Source organism: Oncorhynchus mykiss, chromosome 5, assembly GCF_013265735.2.
Source record: "Oncorhynchus mykiss isolate Arlee chromosome 5, USDA_OmykA_1.1, whole genome shotgun sequence".
In the NCBI taxonomy this organism is placed as follows: Eukaryota; Metazoa; Chordata; class Actinopteri; order Salmoniformes; family Salmonidae; genus Oncorhynchus; species Oncorhynchus mykiss.
In genome coordinates, this window is record NC_048569.1 from 38,004,998 (window position 1) to 38,025,586 (window position 20,589).

At 41.0% G+C, this 20,589-nt stretch overlaps 1 protein-coding gene across 2 annotated transcripts in view; it reads right to left on the reverse strand.

The window, feature by feature from the left end:
- The window catches only part of LOC110523760 (protein FAM222A-like), a 33,482-nt gene extending 20,040 nt beyond the window's left edge, over positions 1-13,442 (reverse strand). The window contains exon 1 of one of the 2 annotated variants that reach the window (XM_021602750.2): positions 13,136-13,442. In XM_021602750.2, coding sequence (XP_021458425.1) covers positions 13,136-13,137 — 2 coding nt within the window. In that variant the 5' untranslated portion in view covers positions 13,138-13,442. The remainder of the gene's footprint in view (positions 1-13,135) is intronic. The other variant, XM_021602751.2, reaches the window with a different exon arrangement.
- Positions 13,443-20,589: the final 7,147 nt, after the last annotated feature.

Consider the following 20,589-nt stretch of genomic DNA (forward strand, 5'->3'; position numbering starts at 1 on the left):
GGGGGGGGCTAATGGGTAGGTATCAGTAAGCGCCAGGAGAGTTAACATTAACTGGAGAGAGGGAGGAGTTGTCCAGATGGTTTCAACACTCTCGCTTTGACGACCATACAACAGAAGGAAATTAGTTATGAGCTGAACATAGCATAACAGAATGCCAGTGGAAGGTAGGACAGTAGCAGGTGACCCAACTGCGAATACTATGATTTAGCCATTGTAGCCAAATCAATTGTATTAATTCCATTACTGTTTTGTCCGTAATTATGTTACTGATTTGGTAACAGAACTACACATTTTAATCACTTAATAATGCAGAATCAAACATTGAGATCAGTAAAAAGAATAAGTAATTGGCAGGTCTACCTTTACTTACTTCTGTGAACATTCATTATCCTGTCTCCTCATGAAGGAGAAAAATTTGAAAATATCTTAAGATACATGGATTTCTTGGTCATGGAATTACAAGGCACAAGGCAATGCTTCTTAAAACTTACAAAAGGCAAAAAAAGTATCCAAAACTAAATATAAAAGTGCTGATATTAGTTGGCAGCAGGGTTTTCGTTAGCCGTCAATGAAACCGTTCCTGGCCAAAATGACCAGGAGAAAAAAAATCCCATTGCAAAATAATTATTTTAATTGATTGACGTAAATACATTTGACCGTCAGGCTTATCCATACACAATGTGAGCTGGAGGCAGTATGCATGTTTGAATGTTTTATTTAATATTATTCGGCATGTCTTACCTTGCTTTAATGTAGCCTATTGGCAAAATATGACCATGGAAACATGGAGGCAATTCATTTAAAAACACTTCATAGGCAGCGCATGAGTTTCAAGTTTGGGGAAGCTTTATCCTACCATTTCTACCATTCTGCGTGCCAGTTATGATTTTCATATGCGCATTTTCATGGAACAGTTATTTCAATCATAATAATTTAATTTCTCAAAATCATTGAATTAAAATGATCAAATGTAAAAGTTAAGTCAACTAATGTGACTTTGCCATATGCACACATTGACACACCGAGATCCATTGTTGGCTAGAGAAAAAGGGGGTCATGGAACTCATTGCCTATAGGCCATTGCTCTGTCACACTGAGGATTGGTGATTATCAAGAGGGAGATTGCTAGAAAGATTTATTCAAATAGCTTACTGTGAGGAACTATCGTTTTAATATATCATCATTTGCAATGGATGTTAAAAAAACACTTTACTACATTTCCAAGCAGGACAGGTACTTCTATGCATCCTCAGGCGCGTGCGCTCCCTCAACATTGACAGGACAGAGAAACCAGACATGCTCATTGATCACTCCTCACATGGTGTACTCCAAACAAAAGACAACGAAGAAAAATATCATAAATTATGGTTATGAAATAAACCAAAACTAGCAGAAGTGCAGCAGGTTGTGAACTCTGCAAACAACGTCGACTCAGAATGAGAATTGTAAATGACTGTAATTACATGTATTAACAGAAATTAATGCAACCAAATGACAGGGATTAACGGTAGATTTACTACTTGTGACAAACTCAGCAAAAAAAAGAAACGCCCCTTTTTCAGGATCCTGTCGTTCAAAGATAATTCGTAAAAATCCAAATAAATTCACAGATCTTCAATGTAAAGGGTTTAAACACTGTTTCCCTTGCTTGTTCAATGAACCATAAACAATTCATGAACATGCACCTGTGGAACGGTCATTAAGACACTAACAGACGGTAGGCAATTAAGAACACAATTACGAAAACGTAGGACACTAAAGAGGCCTTTCTACTGACTCTGAAAAACAGCAAAAGAAAGATGCCCAGGATCCCTGCTCATCTGCGTGAACGTGCCTTAGGCATGCTGCATGGAGGCATGAGGACTGCATGTGGCCAGGGCAATAAATTGCAATGTCCATACTGTGAAATGCCTAAGACAGTGCTACAGGGAAACAGGAAAGATAGCTGATCGTCCTCACAGTGACAGACCACGTGTAACAACACCTGCACAGGATCGATACATCCGAACTTCACACCTGTGGGACAGGTACAGGATGGCAACAACTGCCCGAGTTACACCAGGAACACACATTCCTTCCATCAGTGCTCAGACTGTTCGCAATAGGCTGAGAGAGGATGGACTGAGGGCATGTAGGCCTGTTGTAAGGCAGGTCCTCACCAGACATCACCGGCAACAACGTTGTCTATGCACACAAACCCACCGTCACTGGACCAGCCAGGACTCCCAGGACTGGCAAAGAGTGCTCTTCACTGATGAGTCGCGGTTTTGTCTCACCAGGGGTGATGGTCGGATTCGCGTTTATCGTCGAAGGAATGAGCGTTACACCGAGGCCGGTACTCTGGAGCGGGATCGATTTGGAGGTGGAGGGTCCGTCATGGTCTGGGGCGGTGTGTCACAGCATCATCGGACTGAGCTTGTTGTCATTGCAGGCAATCTCAACGCTGTGCGTTACAGGGAAGACATCCTCCTCACTCATGTGGTACCCTTCCTGTAGGCTCATCCTGACATGACCCTCCAGCATGACAATGCCAACAGCCATACTGCTCGTTCTGTGCGTGATTTTCTGCAAGACAGGAATGTCAGTGTTCTGCCATGGCCAGCGAAGAGCCCGAATCTCAATCCCATTGAGCACGCCTGGGACCTGTTGGATTGTAGGGTGAGGGCTAGGACCATTCTAACCAGAAATGTCTGGGAACTTGCAGGTGCCTTGGTGGAAGAGTGGGGTAACATCTCACAGCAAAAACTGGCAAATCTGGTGCAGTCCATGAGTAGGAAATGCACTGCAGTACTTAATGCAGCTGGTGGCCACAGATACGGACTGTTAATTTAGATTTTTCCCCCCCTTTGTTCAGGGACACATTATTCCATTTCTGTTAGTCACATGTCTGTGGAACTTGTTCAGTTTTTCTCAGTTGTTGAATCTTATGTTCATACAAATATTTACACGTTAAGTTTGCTGAAAATAAACGCTGTTGACAGCGAGAGGACGTTTATTTTTTTTGCTGAGTTTATATTATGTGGAATTTATAAAAAAAATAAAATGGGCAAACAATTCACACAATGAAAGCAAAATAATTGGCGGGAGACAGCTGAGCCATTCTGGAGAGAGACTGACCTATATCGTCGCCACACACACTCTTCTTGTCAAAATGTGAAATTATACTCAGATATTTGATGCTTTTCACGTACAGTCGCAACTCAATAATCAGCTAAGGCTATTGCCACACATGCTGCCCAAATTGCGGGCTTCCCAAATACGCATACGAGCTTGTGATTTGAAACAATCCACAGGTATTTTTAAAGAATCTAATGATCCTCAATTCCTCTGTGCTAATCCATGCTTCTGGTGAACTATTTTGAAAGATTTTATTTATTTCTGGATCAAGGAGTAATTATATAATTTGGGCAAATTTATCCCCCCCCCCATTTACTCCACTATTGGACCCACCGCTATGCCATTTCTCTCCTGTTCTATTGGTTTTCATGTAAACTTTATTTAGTTGTCCAGAAGCCAATCCTAGTCACATTAACAACCTATCCTAGTCATATTAACAACCTATCCTAGTCATATTAACAACCTATCCTAGTCATATTAACAACCTATCCTAGTCACATTAACAACCTATCCTAGTCACATTAACAACCTATCCTAGTCACATTAACAACCTATCCTAGTCATATTAACAACCTATCCTAGTCATATTAACAACCTATCCTAGTCATTAACAACCTATCCTAGTCATATTAACAACCTATCCTAGTCACATTAACAACCTATCCTAGTCACATTAACAACCTATCCTAGTCATATTAACAACCTATCCTAGTCATATTAACAACCTATCCTAGTCATATTAACAACCTATCCTAGTCACATTAACAACCTATCCTAGTCACATTAACAACCTATCCTAGTCATATTAACAACCTATCCTAGTCACATTAACAACCTATCCTAGTCACATTAACAACCTATCCTAGTCACATTAACAACCTATCCTAGTCACATTAACAACCTATCCTAGTCACATTAACAACCTATCCTAGTCACATTAACAACCTATCCTAGTCACATTAACAACCTATCCTAGTCACATTAACAACCTATCCTAGTCACATTAACAACCTATCCTAGTCACATTAACAACCTATCCTAGTCACATTAACAACCTATCCTAGTCACATTAACAACCTATCCTAGTCATATTAACAACCTATCCTAGTCATATTAACAACCTTTCCCAGTCATATTAACAACCTATCCTAGTCATATTAACAACCTATCCTAGTTGTTGCATCTTTAGATCCCCCCTCTTTTCATAGTTTTCCCGCGAATTGCATTTTGGCAAATGTTTGAAAAGGACGTTTCATTGGCTGCTTCATTACATGAGTTGCATGTTCTGTTCAGATGCATTACCAGAATCGACATGTGATTTCTGTCATTCTGAGCACCGGGGGTAGACGCCTTAATTTCTTATGAACCCAATGCATATGGGTCCAGAAAATGTCTCAAGTAGCCAGTCAATTTAAAATATTCCCCGTCACGTTGTCAGGTGTCACATTTTCCTAACAGTCACCCTGGTTGGCAGGGGTCTTCGCTTCAACATTATTGTGTTTTGATGTATTTCTAATAGATGGATTGGTTGTTTAGAAACAAAACCGACACGTGTGCAACTATGGGGCAAAACAGACAGGGTTGGCTTAGATTGTTGCCGACATGTATATTATATTTAGTCTCCAAATACATTTGCAAAACGAGCACTTGTTGTCTATCAAATACATTGTTGCTGTTAACTAGCTAGCGGATTTTTGCCCTATTGGCATCGACATGAAATCAGTCAAAACACCTTAAAACAAGACATGGTATCAAGAACATAATACAAACTTACTGAAATGAGCCACCTACGATTCCCCACGTGGCAGCTTCCTGTCATTGTTGCTAGCAATCTGACCATTCAGAATCATAACAAATCACAGCTTCCGCCCCATCGATGGGCGCACATCATTTTTCATGACGTTTCCAGCCAACCCTTCTATCTTAAGACTTTTTCATGGTAGATGTTTTCTAAGAGCCTATCTATCCTATCTGTTTGACTAGAAATTAAAGCCATTGCCTTATTTTTAAGATGGAAAATGGTTGAAAAATGTATCTATGTATAATTTCCTCAAAATATAGACAGCCTTCACTTGACACCCAATTTGATATCCTCTTATGAACTTCACATTGGTGCTCATGGGTCCTTTTACATGGAAATTACGCAGATAAAAAGGCGGTGATCTGCCTGACCTTCCAGACGCTTCTCTCCTCTGAACGGCCTCTAGGGCCTTGACTGGAGCAGAGTAACATTGCCCTGTGACCCTTCCTTTCAATACTAAAACACAGAGACAAAAAAAAAAAAAAAAACACAAACTCGCTAACCCCCCTCCCTCAACCCCTCCACCCCTCCACCCCATTCCTCCCCCAATCCCCTCAGCTTGTCTTTGCAGTTCTTAGAATCCTCAGTTAATAATTAGATTATCATGAAAAAAGGTTTAGGCTGAGTGCCCTTTTCACTCTCTAGTTGGATTCATTTGAGTGCTGTGCTAACGTCCTTCCTTCCCTAACCACTGTGAAATCCCTGACAGGTCCAAATGCAAACACAGACACAGGAGGTACACAAACTTCATACAGTAACGTTGACCTAATTTAACTTTGTCTCTACACTGAGTGGCCTCCTTACAGCGTCATCACTCTGAATAGCAGAGCTATAACCTTGCAAAGAGCGGTCAGCCACCTACAGGCTCTTTACAACCTGAAATGTATGCACCCTGCATCAACGGTGTTACAGTACACTGGTAAAAAAAAGACATTGGATAAGACTCACCATTAGTGATGTGGTCACAAAGACCTGCAAAACCACAGGTTCTGTTTGGGGATGACAGTAAAAATGGGTGTAAAATGACTGCTTTAAAAGCACTGAAAATGCAGGAGGTTTTGTGAATAATCCATGCCAAAAGGGAGCCCTAAAGTATTAACAACAAGTTCCATCAATGACCTGCAATGCCAGACTGATGGTCTTTAAGTGTGACTGCAAGCTATCTACTGACTCTCAAAGGCCTCCTCTGAATGTACCAAAGCGATGGAGCCAGGGAGACAGGGCAAGCAGTCTGGTCTGAGTCTAAAACAGACTGACAGACAGCACTGCTACTGCAGCTGCCGGTTTCATCTCTGCACCCCCCCCCCATGCATTTTTAATGGAATCTATTACTCCCGGATTAGCCGATAAGAGCCATCCTGTTTCAATTCTATAATAGTTTCCATAATTGGTATCAGAACATGGTTTGAGAGAGACACATTTTTTTCCTCTTATGCACTATTTTTCTTGAACAAAAAAAAAGAAAACAAGGTTGAACTGCAGGACATCCAAACAACCCAGAACAGCTCTGCTCCACACAATGAGCGTGCACAAGGCCTGAGGCCGACAACAATGAGCCTCATTTCCATTGAGATTAGCTTCTATAAAAAGGTATTACAACGGTGTTAAGCAGGGTTTGGAGGATTGTTATTTCTATACAATGCATGCACTTGCTCGAAAATGTATGGAAAATAAATACAATGGGTCGATATGAATATCCCTCGAGAGACTTCTGGCAGATGCATTTTGAGAGCGGGAGGGTATGAGAAGCCTAGACTCAGTAGAGTATTCAAATTCAGTTAAACGTTTCTTTAGACCTTGGCCAAGTACATGCAAAAGCAAAAAAATAATAATTGCAAACCAAAAATAAAATTCTCCACTAGAATGAAAGAAAAATATATATTTTACCACAGACACATTGTCAACTTGGGGGGAGTAGGTAACCTGAACCTATGTATGTAGGCTAATCATAAATCCCATGAACTCGTTCAGTTCTGTCAGGGCATCATTAACGGTTCTCACAGTAGGGAGCCTTGGTACAGAGCCTTGGGCTCCCTCAACCCTGTCCTTGCACAGGTGCCAAGGTAAAATCACTGCTCGTGCTTTGGGCATGGAGCCTGGCAATAGCCGAGGGAGCATGAAAAGTAAACAGGGCCTTATCTTATCCTCATCCCACACACCGACTGGATAACCCTGGGGAACATTGGCCAACCTTGACTTCTAGTGTGTGTGTGATATATACACACACAGAGTTAGTGAGGCAGAGTGCACAGACAGATCTCTCCCGTCAGTTGTCCATACAGATGTTCGTCAACAAAATGCCCCATTCCTGGGCTTCCCGTCCCACACCACTGACACTTTGTATTGGCTGCATCAGAGATCATTATTTAGTCTGCCTCTATTAATAACCAACAATAAAATGTACGTTGATATGCCCGCTGTGTGCTCTGCATGTAAATGTCATCATAATGTAAAATAAAATAAATGTTTATTAATTGTGGAATACCACATTGGATGGCCTTGAATTTGGAATAAATGCTTTCACGACAAAATACAGTTCCTCTGTATGACATGTTAGACTTTGTGCTTCCCATAAAGCCTGCTCTTTTACCCTGAACAGTGTCTGACAGGTTTTAATGGGTGTGGGTGGGCTGACAAATGGGCAGAGAGAGAGAGAGGACTGCTCACTGAGGGCACTGACAAGATGCCTGGATCTAATCAAAACACACCTTAAGCTATCAGACCACAGCCCAACAACTACAGCCATAACAGATGTTTGTTTACAATGAATCAACTTGAGAAATGGTCCATGCCTTACAAAAACATTCAAATTATGCTGCGGGTACTCAAGCTTTCTGACAGAAGAAGCTTTGACAAACAAAGAAAATCCCAAGTCATTGTAATGAGCACTGTTCAAAAGCTAGCTAGGGTTAAAACATACACACAACGTCAGAGCAATAACTATCCGTTTTGATCTACAGATGCTTTGCGTCTATGATCCGCCCACTGACTGCCAGTCTCACCTGCTGGGAGTGGAAACCCAAAAAGATGAACCCAGGCAATAATCAAAAGGCCTGTCTTTGTCTTTAATCAGTTAGAGCACACATGGGAGAGATGGAAGCTTTTCTAGTCAAAACATAGTGACAGATGTTCTTCTGTCTCTCTCTACAGATTAGCATGGTTGGTGAAGAGTCTACAGAACCAGACTAGACTGGACTGGCTTATTCTGCAGACAGGGCAGACTAAAGTCAAGTTAGACCTCTCGTGAATATTCTCATAGACCATCTCAAGCAATCATTGTTACTGGGCTTTACAAGTACTTTGATTGAGTTTATGCTCTCAATCTGGCCAAGAACAAATCCTTTAACTAGTCTTTGTATGTCCTTAGGGTTTAATAATCCATTTTTCCATCAAGATCCTAACTGTTTGTTTTGCTTACCCACCCTCTAGAGACAAAGTGGCAGCTATGCCTGCCTGATGAGACTTTGTCTACAAAAGGAAAAATGTTCCTACAGTATAGCTTTGGCTACAGTGCCTTTCACTGCCAAACTCCTCCATACACCCCCCCCCCCCCCCCCCCCCCCCCCCTCTCCTGTCAGAGCAGGCAAGGCCATTCATTATGCTGTTAAGGGTCACTGATTCCTTCAAGTCATTAAACATTTTAATAAAAACAGAGAAGTCATGAGAAAAGATTGGCAAAATGCTCCCTGCAGGGTAATCACACTGGAGAGAACTCCTTTTCCACACTTAATGATAAGCTCTGGTCCTCACAGGGCGGCATGGAAAAACCAAACTGTTCTTGGAGAAAGAGGACTTTAGTCCCTGGACTAATCCAAAATGACCTCTGCCTGCTGCCTTCCCAGTAAGGGCAGATAACATTGCTTCGCGTGCAATCAGGCAGTATGTGTATTCTTTGAGGTTTCTGAGCACCATAATGTACACAAAACAACGGGCTGTTTCAAATGGCAAGCACAGCAACGACAGCCCCCAGGGCTCCCCCTCCCCAATGACCCCAGAGATCCAATCCTCTAACCCCCACCCTTAACCCCCTGTCTCTTAGCCTCCTCATCCCATCAAAATAAAATAAAAAGACCAATTAGGCAGATTTCAAAAGATGGCAGCTAGCTCATAATTACACATGACATTGTTAGGAGATAAAAGGTGATTACTATGGATGCATGGGAGAAACAGCTTAGCAACCAAGCCATTGACAATATCCTTTTAAGCAGAGCAGGGTGATTGGCCGTCCATGCACTCTCTGAGGTCACTTTACCTCCACTGACTCTCTCGATCTCACAAACACAAAAAGTGCAAACAGTCACTGGGCAGGAAACACAAATTCCCAATATTAGGTTAACATCAACAAACCATCTTGGTAATAATAGCCATTTTGTTTTGCCCCATGACTAGGCCTAATAGCCTAGCTGTGTGTTGGATATGAAGCGCAAAGGACTGCATAAAGGGAAAGACTGGTTGAACATATCAATTCTATCTTGCAGTTCACCGGCACTTGAGAGTGGGTGGGCCTGCTGCACACAGTAGGCAATATAGCCTCCTGCAGAGTAACTACGGGATACATAATACAATGTGATATTCGTGTAGCCCCTACCTGTGGTGGTGCAGAATTATTTTCAATGTCTTTTTTGTCATCACTCTTTCTTTCTTTCTTTTAGCCGGTGGAGAAATTTGGGGTGTGCATGTCACCTACACACTCCAAAATAATTTCCAAATCTCTTGGTGAAATGATAGCAGCTAAGATATTCATAGAACTCCAGGCTAAATATGCAAACCTCATTGGTTTGAAACCTAGCAGAGCATAACATGCAACAAAGAGGCATAACATACTATCCATCCATTATCCCTGCACATTGTAAATATGGCACTGAAACTGACCCTGTATGTAGTATGCTTACTTACTTACTTACTTTATCATGTTCTTCTTATTTCTTGTGTTTTTTTGTTCTACCTTAAGTTATTTTTAGTATTGTTATTGATTACTGCATTGTTGGGTTTTTGCAAGAAATGCATTTCACTGTACTTGTGCACGTGACATTAAAACCTGAAAACTTGGGTGGCTAGACGAGTGGACCGGGGGGCCAACGCAGAACCTTCAAAAGAGCTACTCCTATGGTGACCTGCATGGAGAACAGAGAGAAACTAGCCAGCAGATGACAAATCCCCATCATGGATCAGGAGATAAAATGCTGATGGGCGTGAGGTGATCTGTTGAAAACCCCAGGGAGAAGTACACATGACTGTTTGTAATTCTACCCGCTAGCCTCTGATACACTGACTACAGGCTGGCCAAGCCATAAAAAGCTACGCGTTTTAACTGTTTCTCAGATCAAGAAAAAGCACAAGCCAAGCCAATATCTAGAATGTTAATTAGAGCAGAGTATGCCGATATATCAGTTTTGCTACTAGGCTACTCAGTAAAATGTCTGACATCCCCACTAGGCCTGGGTTATATCACTCCAGTATAATAAACACAAGCACACTTTCCATCCTCCAACCCAAATGTTCCCCAAAATGAAGGATGTTGTCTGTCAAAACCAATACAGACATTACAGGCAAAGCCAAAGCAATTTCAGAGTAATTACATTGACTTTATGCTCAGTCATATATTAAACATACAGCACTACACACAGAGTGGCAGCTGAAAGTAACATTTTTTTGCCACTGCTATTCAAACTGCAGACTTGACAGAATTATTAAAGTAGAGCCCAGTCAAACGGATTGAATGTCAACTCAAGATGTGTGAATAAAGCAATTTCCTTAGTGGGGATGTGGGGGAGGGTAAGTCAGAGCATTTTTCATTTAGTTTAATTACATTCGCTCTACTCAAAAGGCCATAATGTTTATTTCATGATTTAAATATATTCAGAGGCAATCCCATAATGATGCTAAATTATGTGAGTGGGCAGGAGTGGGAGCAGGTCCTCCCTAATTTAGTTTCAGATGCTTTATGGTATAACATTTATACAGACAGAGGCCTTTCAGGTACTGAGGCAAGAGACATGGAGACGGATGGAATGAGTTCTCAGGACTATTCATCATCAGTGCTTGACTTGGACAGGAGCTCACTGGGCCAAGTACCGGCACCTCAAATGTTCTACAGCTAAAGCTTATAGAATATTAGCTCAAAAGTATTGTGGAGCTCCTGCACCTAAATATAAACAAAATGAGTACCGGCACCTATTTCAGTCCAAGTCAAGTACTGTCCATCATACATATGGCCTGATGGGCTTCAAAAGACGACACTGAGAACATAAACTGAAAACTTTGCATTTCAGACTTAGTCTGGTTAAAATGTGCTTTTAAAGATGTCTTCAATAAAAAATGTTTTAGTTTTGTCATTGCCAGAAAAGTCAGATAGTAGAGTAAGTTGTTAATTTGCCATGATGCCGCTCTTTTATTGCTAAACCTCAGACGGGAAGAAGATGTGACCGCTCTCTACCCAATAAATGATCTGACACCATCAGGAAAGCATGCAGGATAGAATTTCACACCTCGGCATATTATCCATGGCCCTTTACCGCGGCCAACCTTCAGCTCTGCCTCTAGGTGCAATGAGGTGTGAGGATTCCTCCTCCGGCTTTGCCAATAGACGTGGAAGATAGCCTTCGGATGCAGCTTTGAAGGGCCAATAATATACTTCAAAGCATTTCCTGTAACCACTGGGTTTCTGACACATAAGTCCTCCTTTATTGCAGGCTGTACTGACTGCCAAAAAAAACCATTCTGCTCACCTCAGAGACAGAGTGGAACTTCATGCCAGAGTAGACCCGTTTGGAGCTTTCAATCAGTGACTGGTTCCATAGTGGGCGGAAGTAGTTTGGGGGTGCCGTGCTGAAGACCTCTATATTGGTCCGCTAATACAGGACTAGTAAAAGGCCCAGTGGGTACATTTTTTGGAAAAGTCTGATAATTATCTGTACAAAAAAAAGTTACTGATAATACTTGTGGAATAAAAAAACAATTACTTGATATATGTTTTCCAGTTTCTTGAAATACTTTGCAACTTATTTCTGTGAAAACTGAAATGCCTTATTCATTCCTCTTCCATTTTAGTAGATGCTCTTATCCAGAGCAACTTACAGTAGTGAGTGCATACATTTTCATACTGGTCCCGCAGGAATCAAACCCACAACCCTAGCATTGCGAGCGCCATGCTCTACCAGCTGAGCCACATGAGTACTCAATTACTGTATTGCACATTGTTTTTCTTCATGGTGATGGAAAGTCTACAGGTACAAACCTAGATGACCAGCCTATGTACTATACAGTAATGTACATTTACATTGTGGTTTGTAAAGACGGTAGATTAACACTGCACAAAACATTGTAGTTTTCCATGTTATTTGACCAAGAAAAATATTGAATTTGATGTGGAGGTTTTGTGTCTTTATCCATAACTTTGCACCTTTTGATGTAAATGTTTGAGGTTAGGGTTTTGTTCTTTCTGGATTCCATTAGAATGACAATTGCAGAAAAAGGGACCGGGCAACAACTAGTCTGCTAATACTAGTAAAAAAATATTTTTTTATTTTAAATTATTTTTTAGGGGGTGGAGCAGTACCCTCCGCAGCTATGACTAGTTCCAAATGCGCACAAAGGGGGAACTGAAAAACGCTAGTCTAATACTCAACATACATTTAAAGAATAAACTTAGCAGTTAGGTATCTGGATATGCCTTAATACGGAGCGGAACATCAAAAACATGAAAGTAGCCTTCCACCCTGTGTCCCAGTCCAATATATTTAATATTCTAGTATTACTCCAAATCTGTCCCACAGTCTCTCGAACTAGGTCCAATAGATGCCGCAATCGGGGGCAGAGTGTTTCCATAAAACAGTTAATCAAAAGGAAAGTAATTCTAGACTACAGGACAAATAATGAACAAGTCTAGACTGGGTCTGGGACCATACGCATATTAGTGGGCTACTGGTCTCATTGCGCACAAGACATTGATGGATTAACTTAATTAATTCACCTTTATTTGATCCAAGTAGAACAATCTAGGCAATATAAATGCACCACGTTTCATAAAAGGAGATTGATTTCCCTCCCATTCCCATAATTCTTAAGGTCTACAAATCTTAACCATAGCCTAGTAAAATGAATGCACCTGCTGATGACCGCAAACAATGCATTAAACTGAATCGATAGCCTGGCGAGATTATGTCAAATGAAGTAATGCAACGAAGACTAGAATAGGACATAAAAACTATTTCTTACATACAGTGTTCAGTGTTATCATAAGGCTTGTTTATCTTTGGCTCGCCACTGCTGGATGCTTGTTCCCCTGTTCGGAAGGCGTATTTCCTTTTCCAAAGAGACGTTGCTGAAGTCCGATGAGACTGGGAATTATCGGTCTGAAAATATCCATGAGAACCACTTTTAAAAAGTATGTTCGAAATGCCAAATGGGTTGATATTGAAAATAAATTCGTTTGTAGCTATATTCAGCTCAATTTGTCTCCCATGTCCTCTTCTCTCCCCAAAGCCGACCGAAATGAAAGATGTCGAAGTGCAAGGAATGAATTCTCCCGACTGCACAAACCGGGCATCCGACCAATCAATTAAGAGTATATTTGAATATTCCCACGGCTCAACCAATCGTTTGAAACAGAAGGCGGTAACCACGGTGACGCCGCAAGCGTCTAGGTGAGCACGTTGTTATTTCGCGGAAAAACTTAAAGGGGTATTGCATGGCTTCTGTCAGGGTCTCACTCTACAACAAAGGAGATTCAAATATGTTTAATTTACTCATGGTTGTTCGATTAGCACATGATCGAACACAAATGTAACCTACACCAATAGATAGATGGTTTCTGAAACAAGCCGTTTTGAGTGTCATCAATTAGGCTACCACAAAAATTATGCCTCCACTAAAAGGCTTTCCAGCTGGCCTTGAGGCTTCAGCATGCTTCAGTTCAGCTGGCGCCTAGATTTAGCTAGCCAAACCGAACGAGTGTGCTTGCATACTTCGTTAAAAGACCTTAGCTAAAACATTTTTAAAAAGCTACATTAGTACTGTTTGTCCATTTTGAGACCCTGTAGACAGTATACACTTCCTCAAAATAGTACAAATTCATCTAAGATAACTCAAGAAATCTGTCATTAATTTTGAAGATTTTGCCAAAGAGATCTTAGTGGGGCAATTTTACATCTCAGGGACAGATCCAAATGTACTGGGGGGAGGGGCTGGTCCAACTCAAGGTGTCATAAAAAAATAAGTGCGCCCCCCTCCCCAAAGTAAAACATATTTTTACATGACCCTCCCCTTGTACTGTAAAATAAATGGAACACCCTCCCCCTCATCAAATTAACTCAAAATAATGTTTACAACCACAAATAACAATAGCTGTGTTTATAAATGTGGATGGACTTTTGTGTCACAGTCGATGCCACGCAGGGCTACGGCCAGAGACCACAGACGAGCTCCCTCTCCCTGCCTGTTTCATTACACTACAATCAGAACCGGCTGCAGACAATTATCAGCCAGGGGGGAAATCAGATTTTCAACATTTTGATGCCATTTATAATTCTATAAAATATATGCAAAAGAAATTCCACCAACAGGTTTCTGTGCCAATAAACCACACAACCAATAAAAAAAACATACAGACTTTGGGCACATCGATATCATGGTTTGTGTTTAACATCTCGACAAAGAGAAAATGCATCCTTCCTACCTTGTAGGCTTACCCAGTATTGAAGGCTTGGCTTGACAATCTCTGAAGGTCATTAAACTTTTTTGGTGTTTTGTAACAGATGTCTCTTTCCATTCATTAATTGGCCTCTGCACAGTTTGGATTGATTGATTTTATTTTTCCATTAAAGAAATGTAAAATAATTATATACAAAATGGTATTGTCTGCGTAGAGGTGGATCAGAGAATCATCAGCAGCAAGAGCGACATCATTGATGTATACAGAGAAAACAGTCGGCCCAAGAATTGAACCCTGTGGCACCCCCATTGAGACTGCCAGAGGTCCGGACAACAGGCCCTCCGATTTGACACACTGAACTCTGTCTGAGAAGTAGTTGGTTAACCAGGCGAGGCAGTCATTTGAGAAGCCAAGGCTGTTGAGTCTGCCGATAAGAATGCGGTGATTGACAGAGTCGAACGCCTTGACAAGGTCGATAAATACGGCTACACAGTATTGTCTTATCGATGGTGGTTATGATGTCGTTTAGGACCTTGAGCATGGCTGAGGTGCACCCATGACCAGCTCAGAAATCAGATTGCATAGCGGAGAAGGTACGGTGGGATTTGAAATGGTCAGTGATCTGTTTGTTAACTTGGCTTTCAAAGACCTTAGAAAGGCAGGGTAGGAAAGATATAGGTCTGTAACATTTGGGGTCCAGGGTGTCTCCCCTTTTGAAGAGGGGGATGACCCCGGCAGCTTCCAATCTTTGGGGATCTCAGACATTACGAAAGAGAGGTTGAACAGGCCAGTAATAGGGGTTGCAACAATTGCTAAGGATAATTTTAGAAAGAGAGGGTCCAGATTGTCTAGCCCAGCTGATTTGTACTGGTCCAGGTTTTGCAGCTCTTTCAGAACATCAGCTATCTGGATTTGGATGAAGGAGAAATGGGGAGGCTTGGCAAGTTGATGTGGGGGGTGCAGAGCTGTTGACCGGGGTAGGGGTAGCCTGGTGGATGGCTTGGCCAGCCGTAGAAAAATTTGTGTTGAAATTCTCGATTATCGTAGATTTATCGGTGGTGACAGTGTTTCTTAGCCTCAGTGCAGTGGGCAGCTGGGAGGAGGTGCTCTTATTGTCCATGGACTTTTCAGTGTCCCAGAACTTTTTGGAGTTTGTACTACAGGATGCAAATTTCTGTTTGAAAAAGCTAGCCTTTGCTTTCCTAACAGCCTGTGTATATTGGTTTATACCTTCCTTGAAAAGTTGCGTATCGCGGGGGCTATTCGATGCTAATGCAGAATGCCACAGGATGTTTTTGTGCTGGTCAAGGGCAGTCAGGTCTGGAGTGAACCAAGGTCTATATCTGTTCCTGGTTCTACATTTTTTGAATGGGGCATGCTTATTTAAGATGGTGAGGAAAGCACTTTTAAAGAATAACCAGGCATCCTCTACTGACGGAATGAGGACAATATCCTTCCAGGATACCCGGGCCAGGTCGATTAGAAGGCCTGCTCGCTGAAGTGTTTTAGGGAGCGTTTGACAGTGATGAGGGGTGGTCGTTTGACCACAGACCCATTACAGTGATCGCTGAGATCCTGGTTGAAGACAGCAAAGGTGTATTTAGAGAGCAGGTTGGTCAGGATGAAATCTATGAGGGTGCCCGTGTTTACGGATTTTGGGTTGTACCTGGTTGGTTCCATGATCATTTGGGTGAAATTGAGGGCATCTAGCTTAGATTGTAGGACGGCTGGGGTGTTAAACATATCCCAGTTTAGGTCACCTAGCAGTACAAACTCTGAAGATAGATGGGGGGAAATTAATTCACATATGGTGTCCAGGGCACGCAGCAACAGTGAGAGACATATTTATGGAAAGGTGGATTTTTAAAAGTAGAAGCTCAAACTGTTTGGGTCCAGACCTGGATAGCATGACATAACTCTGCAGGCTATCTCTGCAATAGATTGCAACTCCACCCTCTTTGGAAGTTCTATCTTGGCGGAAAATGTTGTAGTTGGGGATGGACATTTCAGAAGTTTGGTGGCCTTCCTAAGCCAGGATTCAGACACGGCTAGGATATCAGGGTTGGCGGAGTATGCTAAAGCAGTGAGAACAAAATAACTTAGGGAGAAGGCTTCTGATGTTAACATGCATGAAACCAAGGTTTTTATGGTTACTGAAGTCAACAAATGAGAGCGCCTGGGGATTAGGAGTGGAACTGGGGGCTACAGGGCCTGGGTTAACCTCTACATCACCAGAGGGATAGAAGAGTAGGAGGATAAGGGTACGGCTAAAGGCTAGCAAAACTGGTTGTCTAGTGTGTTGGGGACAGAGAATAAAAGGAGCATATTTCTGGGCGCGGTAGAATAGATTCAAGGCATAATGTACAGACAAGGGTATGGACATTACAGAGACACAGACACGATACACAGATAGACACAGACACATTACAGAGATACAGAAACTCTCAGGAATCAAGGTAAGACCCAGATGCAGACTGTCGAAGTAACAATGTTTATTGTAGTAACAGGGCAAGTAAAAACAGGTCAAGGCAGGCAGGGGTCGATAATCCAGGGAAGGCAAAGGTACAGGACTGCAGGCAGACTCAGGGTCAGGCAGAGTTCAGAAATCCAGAGGTGGAGAAAAGGTACAGGACTGCAGGCAGACTCAGGGTCAGGCAGAGTTCAGTAATCCAGAGGTGGAGAAAAGGTACAAGACAGAAAGCAGACTCAGGGACAGGCACAGAGAGGTCAGGTGGGCGGGTACAGGGTCAGGACAGGCAAAGTTCAAAACCCAGGAGGATGAGAAAGGAGAGGCTGGGAAAAGATCGGCGCTGACAGGAAAACCACTGGTAAGTTTGAACAAGCAAGACAAACTGGCAGCAAACAGACAGGGAACACAGGTATAAATAATAGGGGATCATTGGGAATATGGGCAACACATGGAGACAAGCACAAGGTCAGGTGAAACAGATCAGGGCGTGACAGACACATTACAGAGATACAGACACATTACAGAGATAGAGACACATTACAGAGATACATACACATTATAGAGATACAGACACATTACAGAGATACATTACATTACAGAGATAGAGACACATTACAGAGATACATACACATTATAGAGATACAGACACATTACAGAGATACATACACATTATAGAGATACAGACACATTACAGAGATACATTACATTACAGAGATAGAGACACATTACAGAGATACATACACATTATAGAGATACAGACACAGTACGGAGATACAGACACATTACATAGATACAGACATATTACATAGATACAGACACATTACAGAGATACAGACACATTACAGAGACACATTACAAAGACATGTTACAGAGATACAGGCACTTTACATAGATACAAGTACATTACAGAGATACAGACACATTACATAGATACAGACACATTACAGAGATACAGACACATTACATAGATACAGGCACTTTATATAGATACAGGTACATTACAGAGATACAGGTACATTACAGAGATACAGGTACATTACAGAGATACAGGCACTTTACATAGATACAGGTACATTACAGAGATACAGGTACATTACAGATATACAGGTACATTACAGAGATACAGACACATTACAGAGATACAGACACATTACAGAGATACAGGTACATTACATAGATACAGGCACTTTACATAGATACAGGTACATTGCAGAAATACAGGTACATTACAGAGATACAGGTACATTACAGAGATACAGGCACTTTACATAGATACAGGTACATTACAGAGATACAGGTACATTACAGATATACAGGTACATTACAGAGATACAGACACATTACAGAGATACAGACACATTACAGAGATACAGGTACATTACATAGATACAGGCACTTTACATAGATACAGGTACATTACAGAGATACAGGTACATTACAGAGATACAGGTACATTACATAGATACAGGCACGTTACATAGATACAGGTACATTACAGAGATACAGGCACTTTACATAGATACAGGTACATTACAGAGATACAGGCACTTTACATAGATACAGGTACATTACAGAGATACAGGCACTTTACATAGATACAGGTACATTACAGAGATACAGGCACTTTACATAGATACAGACACATTACAGAGATAAAGGCTCTTTACATAGATACAGACACATTACAGAGATACAGACACATTACAAAGATACAGACACATTACAGAGATACAGACACATTACAGAGATACAGGCACTTTACATAGATGCAGACACATTACAGAGATACAGACACATTACATAGACACAGGTACATTACAGAGATACAGACACATTACAAAGATACAGACACATTACAGAGATACAGACACATTACAGAGATACATACACATTACAGAGATACAGGCACATTACAGAGATACAGACACATTACAAAGATACAGACACATTACAGAGATACAGACACATTACAGACATACATTACAGAGACACATCACAGAGATGCAGACAAATTACAGAGATAGAGACACATTACAGAGATACAGACACATTACAGAGATACAGGCACTTTACATAGATACAGACACATTACAAAGATACAGAGACATCACAGAGATACAGACACATTACAGAGATACATTACAGAGACACATTACAGAGATACAGACACATTACATACATACAGACACATTACATAGATACAGACACATTACATAGATACAGACACATTACAGAGATACATACACATTATAGAGATACAGACACATTACAGAGATACATTACATTACAGAGATAGAGACACATTACAGAGATACATACACATTATAGAGATACAGACACATTACATACATACAGACACATTACATAGATACAGACACATTACAGAGATACATACACATTATAGAGATACAGACACATTACAGAGATACATACACATTACAGAGCTAGAGACACATTACAGAGATACATACACATTATAGAGATACAGACACATTACAGAGATACATTACATTACAGAGATAGAGACACATTATAGAGATACAGACACATTATAGAGATACAGACACATTACAGAGATACATACACATTATAGAGCTAGAGACACATTACAGAGATACATACACATTACAGAGATACATACACATTATAGAGATACAGACACATTACAGAGATACATACACATTATAGAGATACAGACACAGTACGGAGATACAGACACATTACATAGATACAGACATATTACATAGATACAGACACATTACAGAGATACAGACACATTACAGAGACACATTACAAAGACATGTTACAGAGATACAGGCACTTTACATAGATACAGGTACATTACAGAGATACAGACACATTACATAGATACAGACACATTACAGAGATACAGACACATTACATAGATACAGGCACTTTACATAGATACAGGTACATTACAGAGATACAGGTACATTACAGATATACAGGTACATTACAGAGATACAGACACATTACAGAGATACAGACACATTACAGAGATACAGGTACATTATATAGATACAGGCACTTTACATAGATACAGGTACATTGCAGAGATACAGGTACATTACAGAGATACAGGTACATTACAGAGATACAGGCACTTTGCATAGATACAGGTACATTACAGAGATACAGGTACATTACAGATATACAGGTACATTACAGAGATACAGACACATTACAGAGATACAGACACATTACAGAGATACAGGTACATTACATAGATACAGGCACTTTACATAGATACAGGTACATTACAGAGATACAGGTACATTACAGAGATACAGGTACATTACATAGATACAGGCACGTTACATAGATACAGGTACATTACAGAGATACAGGCACTTTACATAGATACAGGTACGTTACAGAGATACAGGCACTTTACATAGATACAGGTACATTACAGAGATACAGGCACTTTACATAGATACAGGTACATTACAGAGATACAGGCACTTTACATAGATACAGGTACATTACAGAGATACAGGTACATTACAGAGATACAGGTACATTACA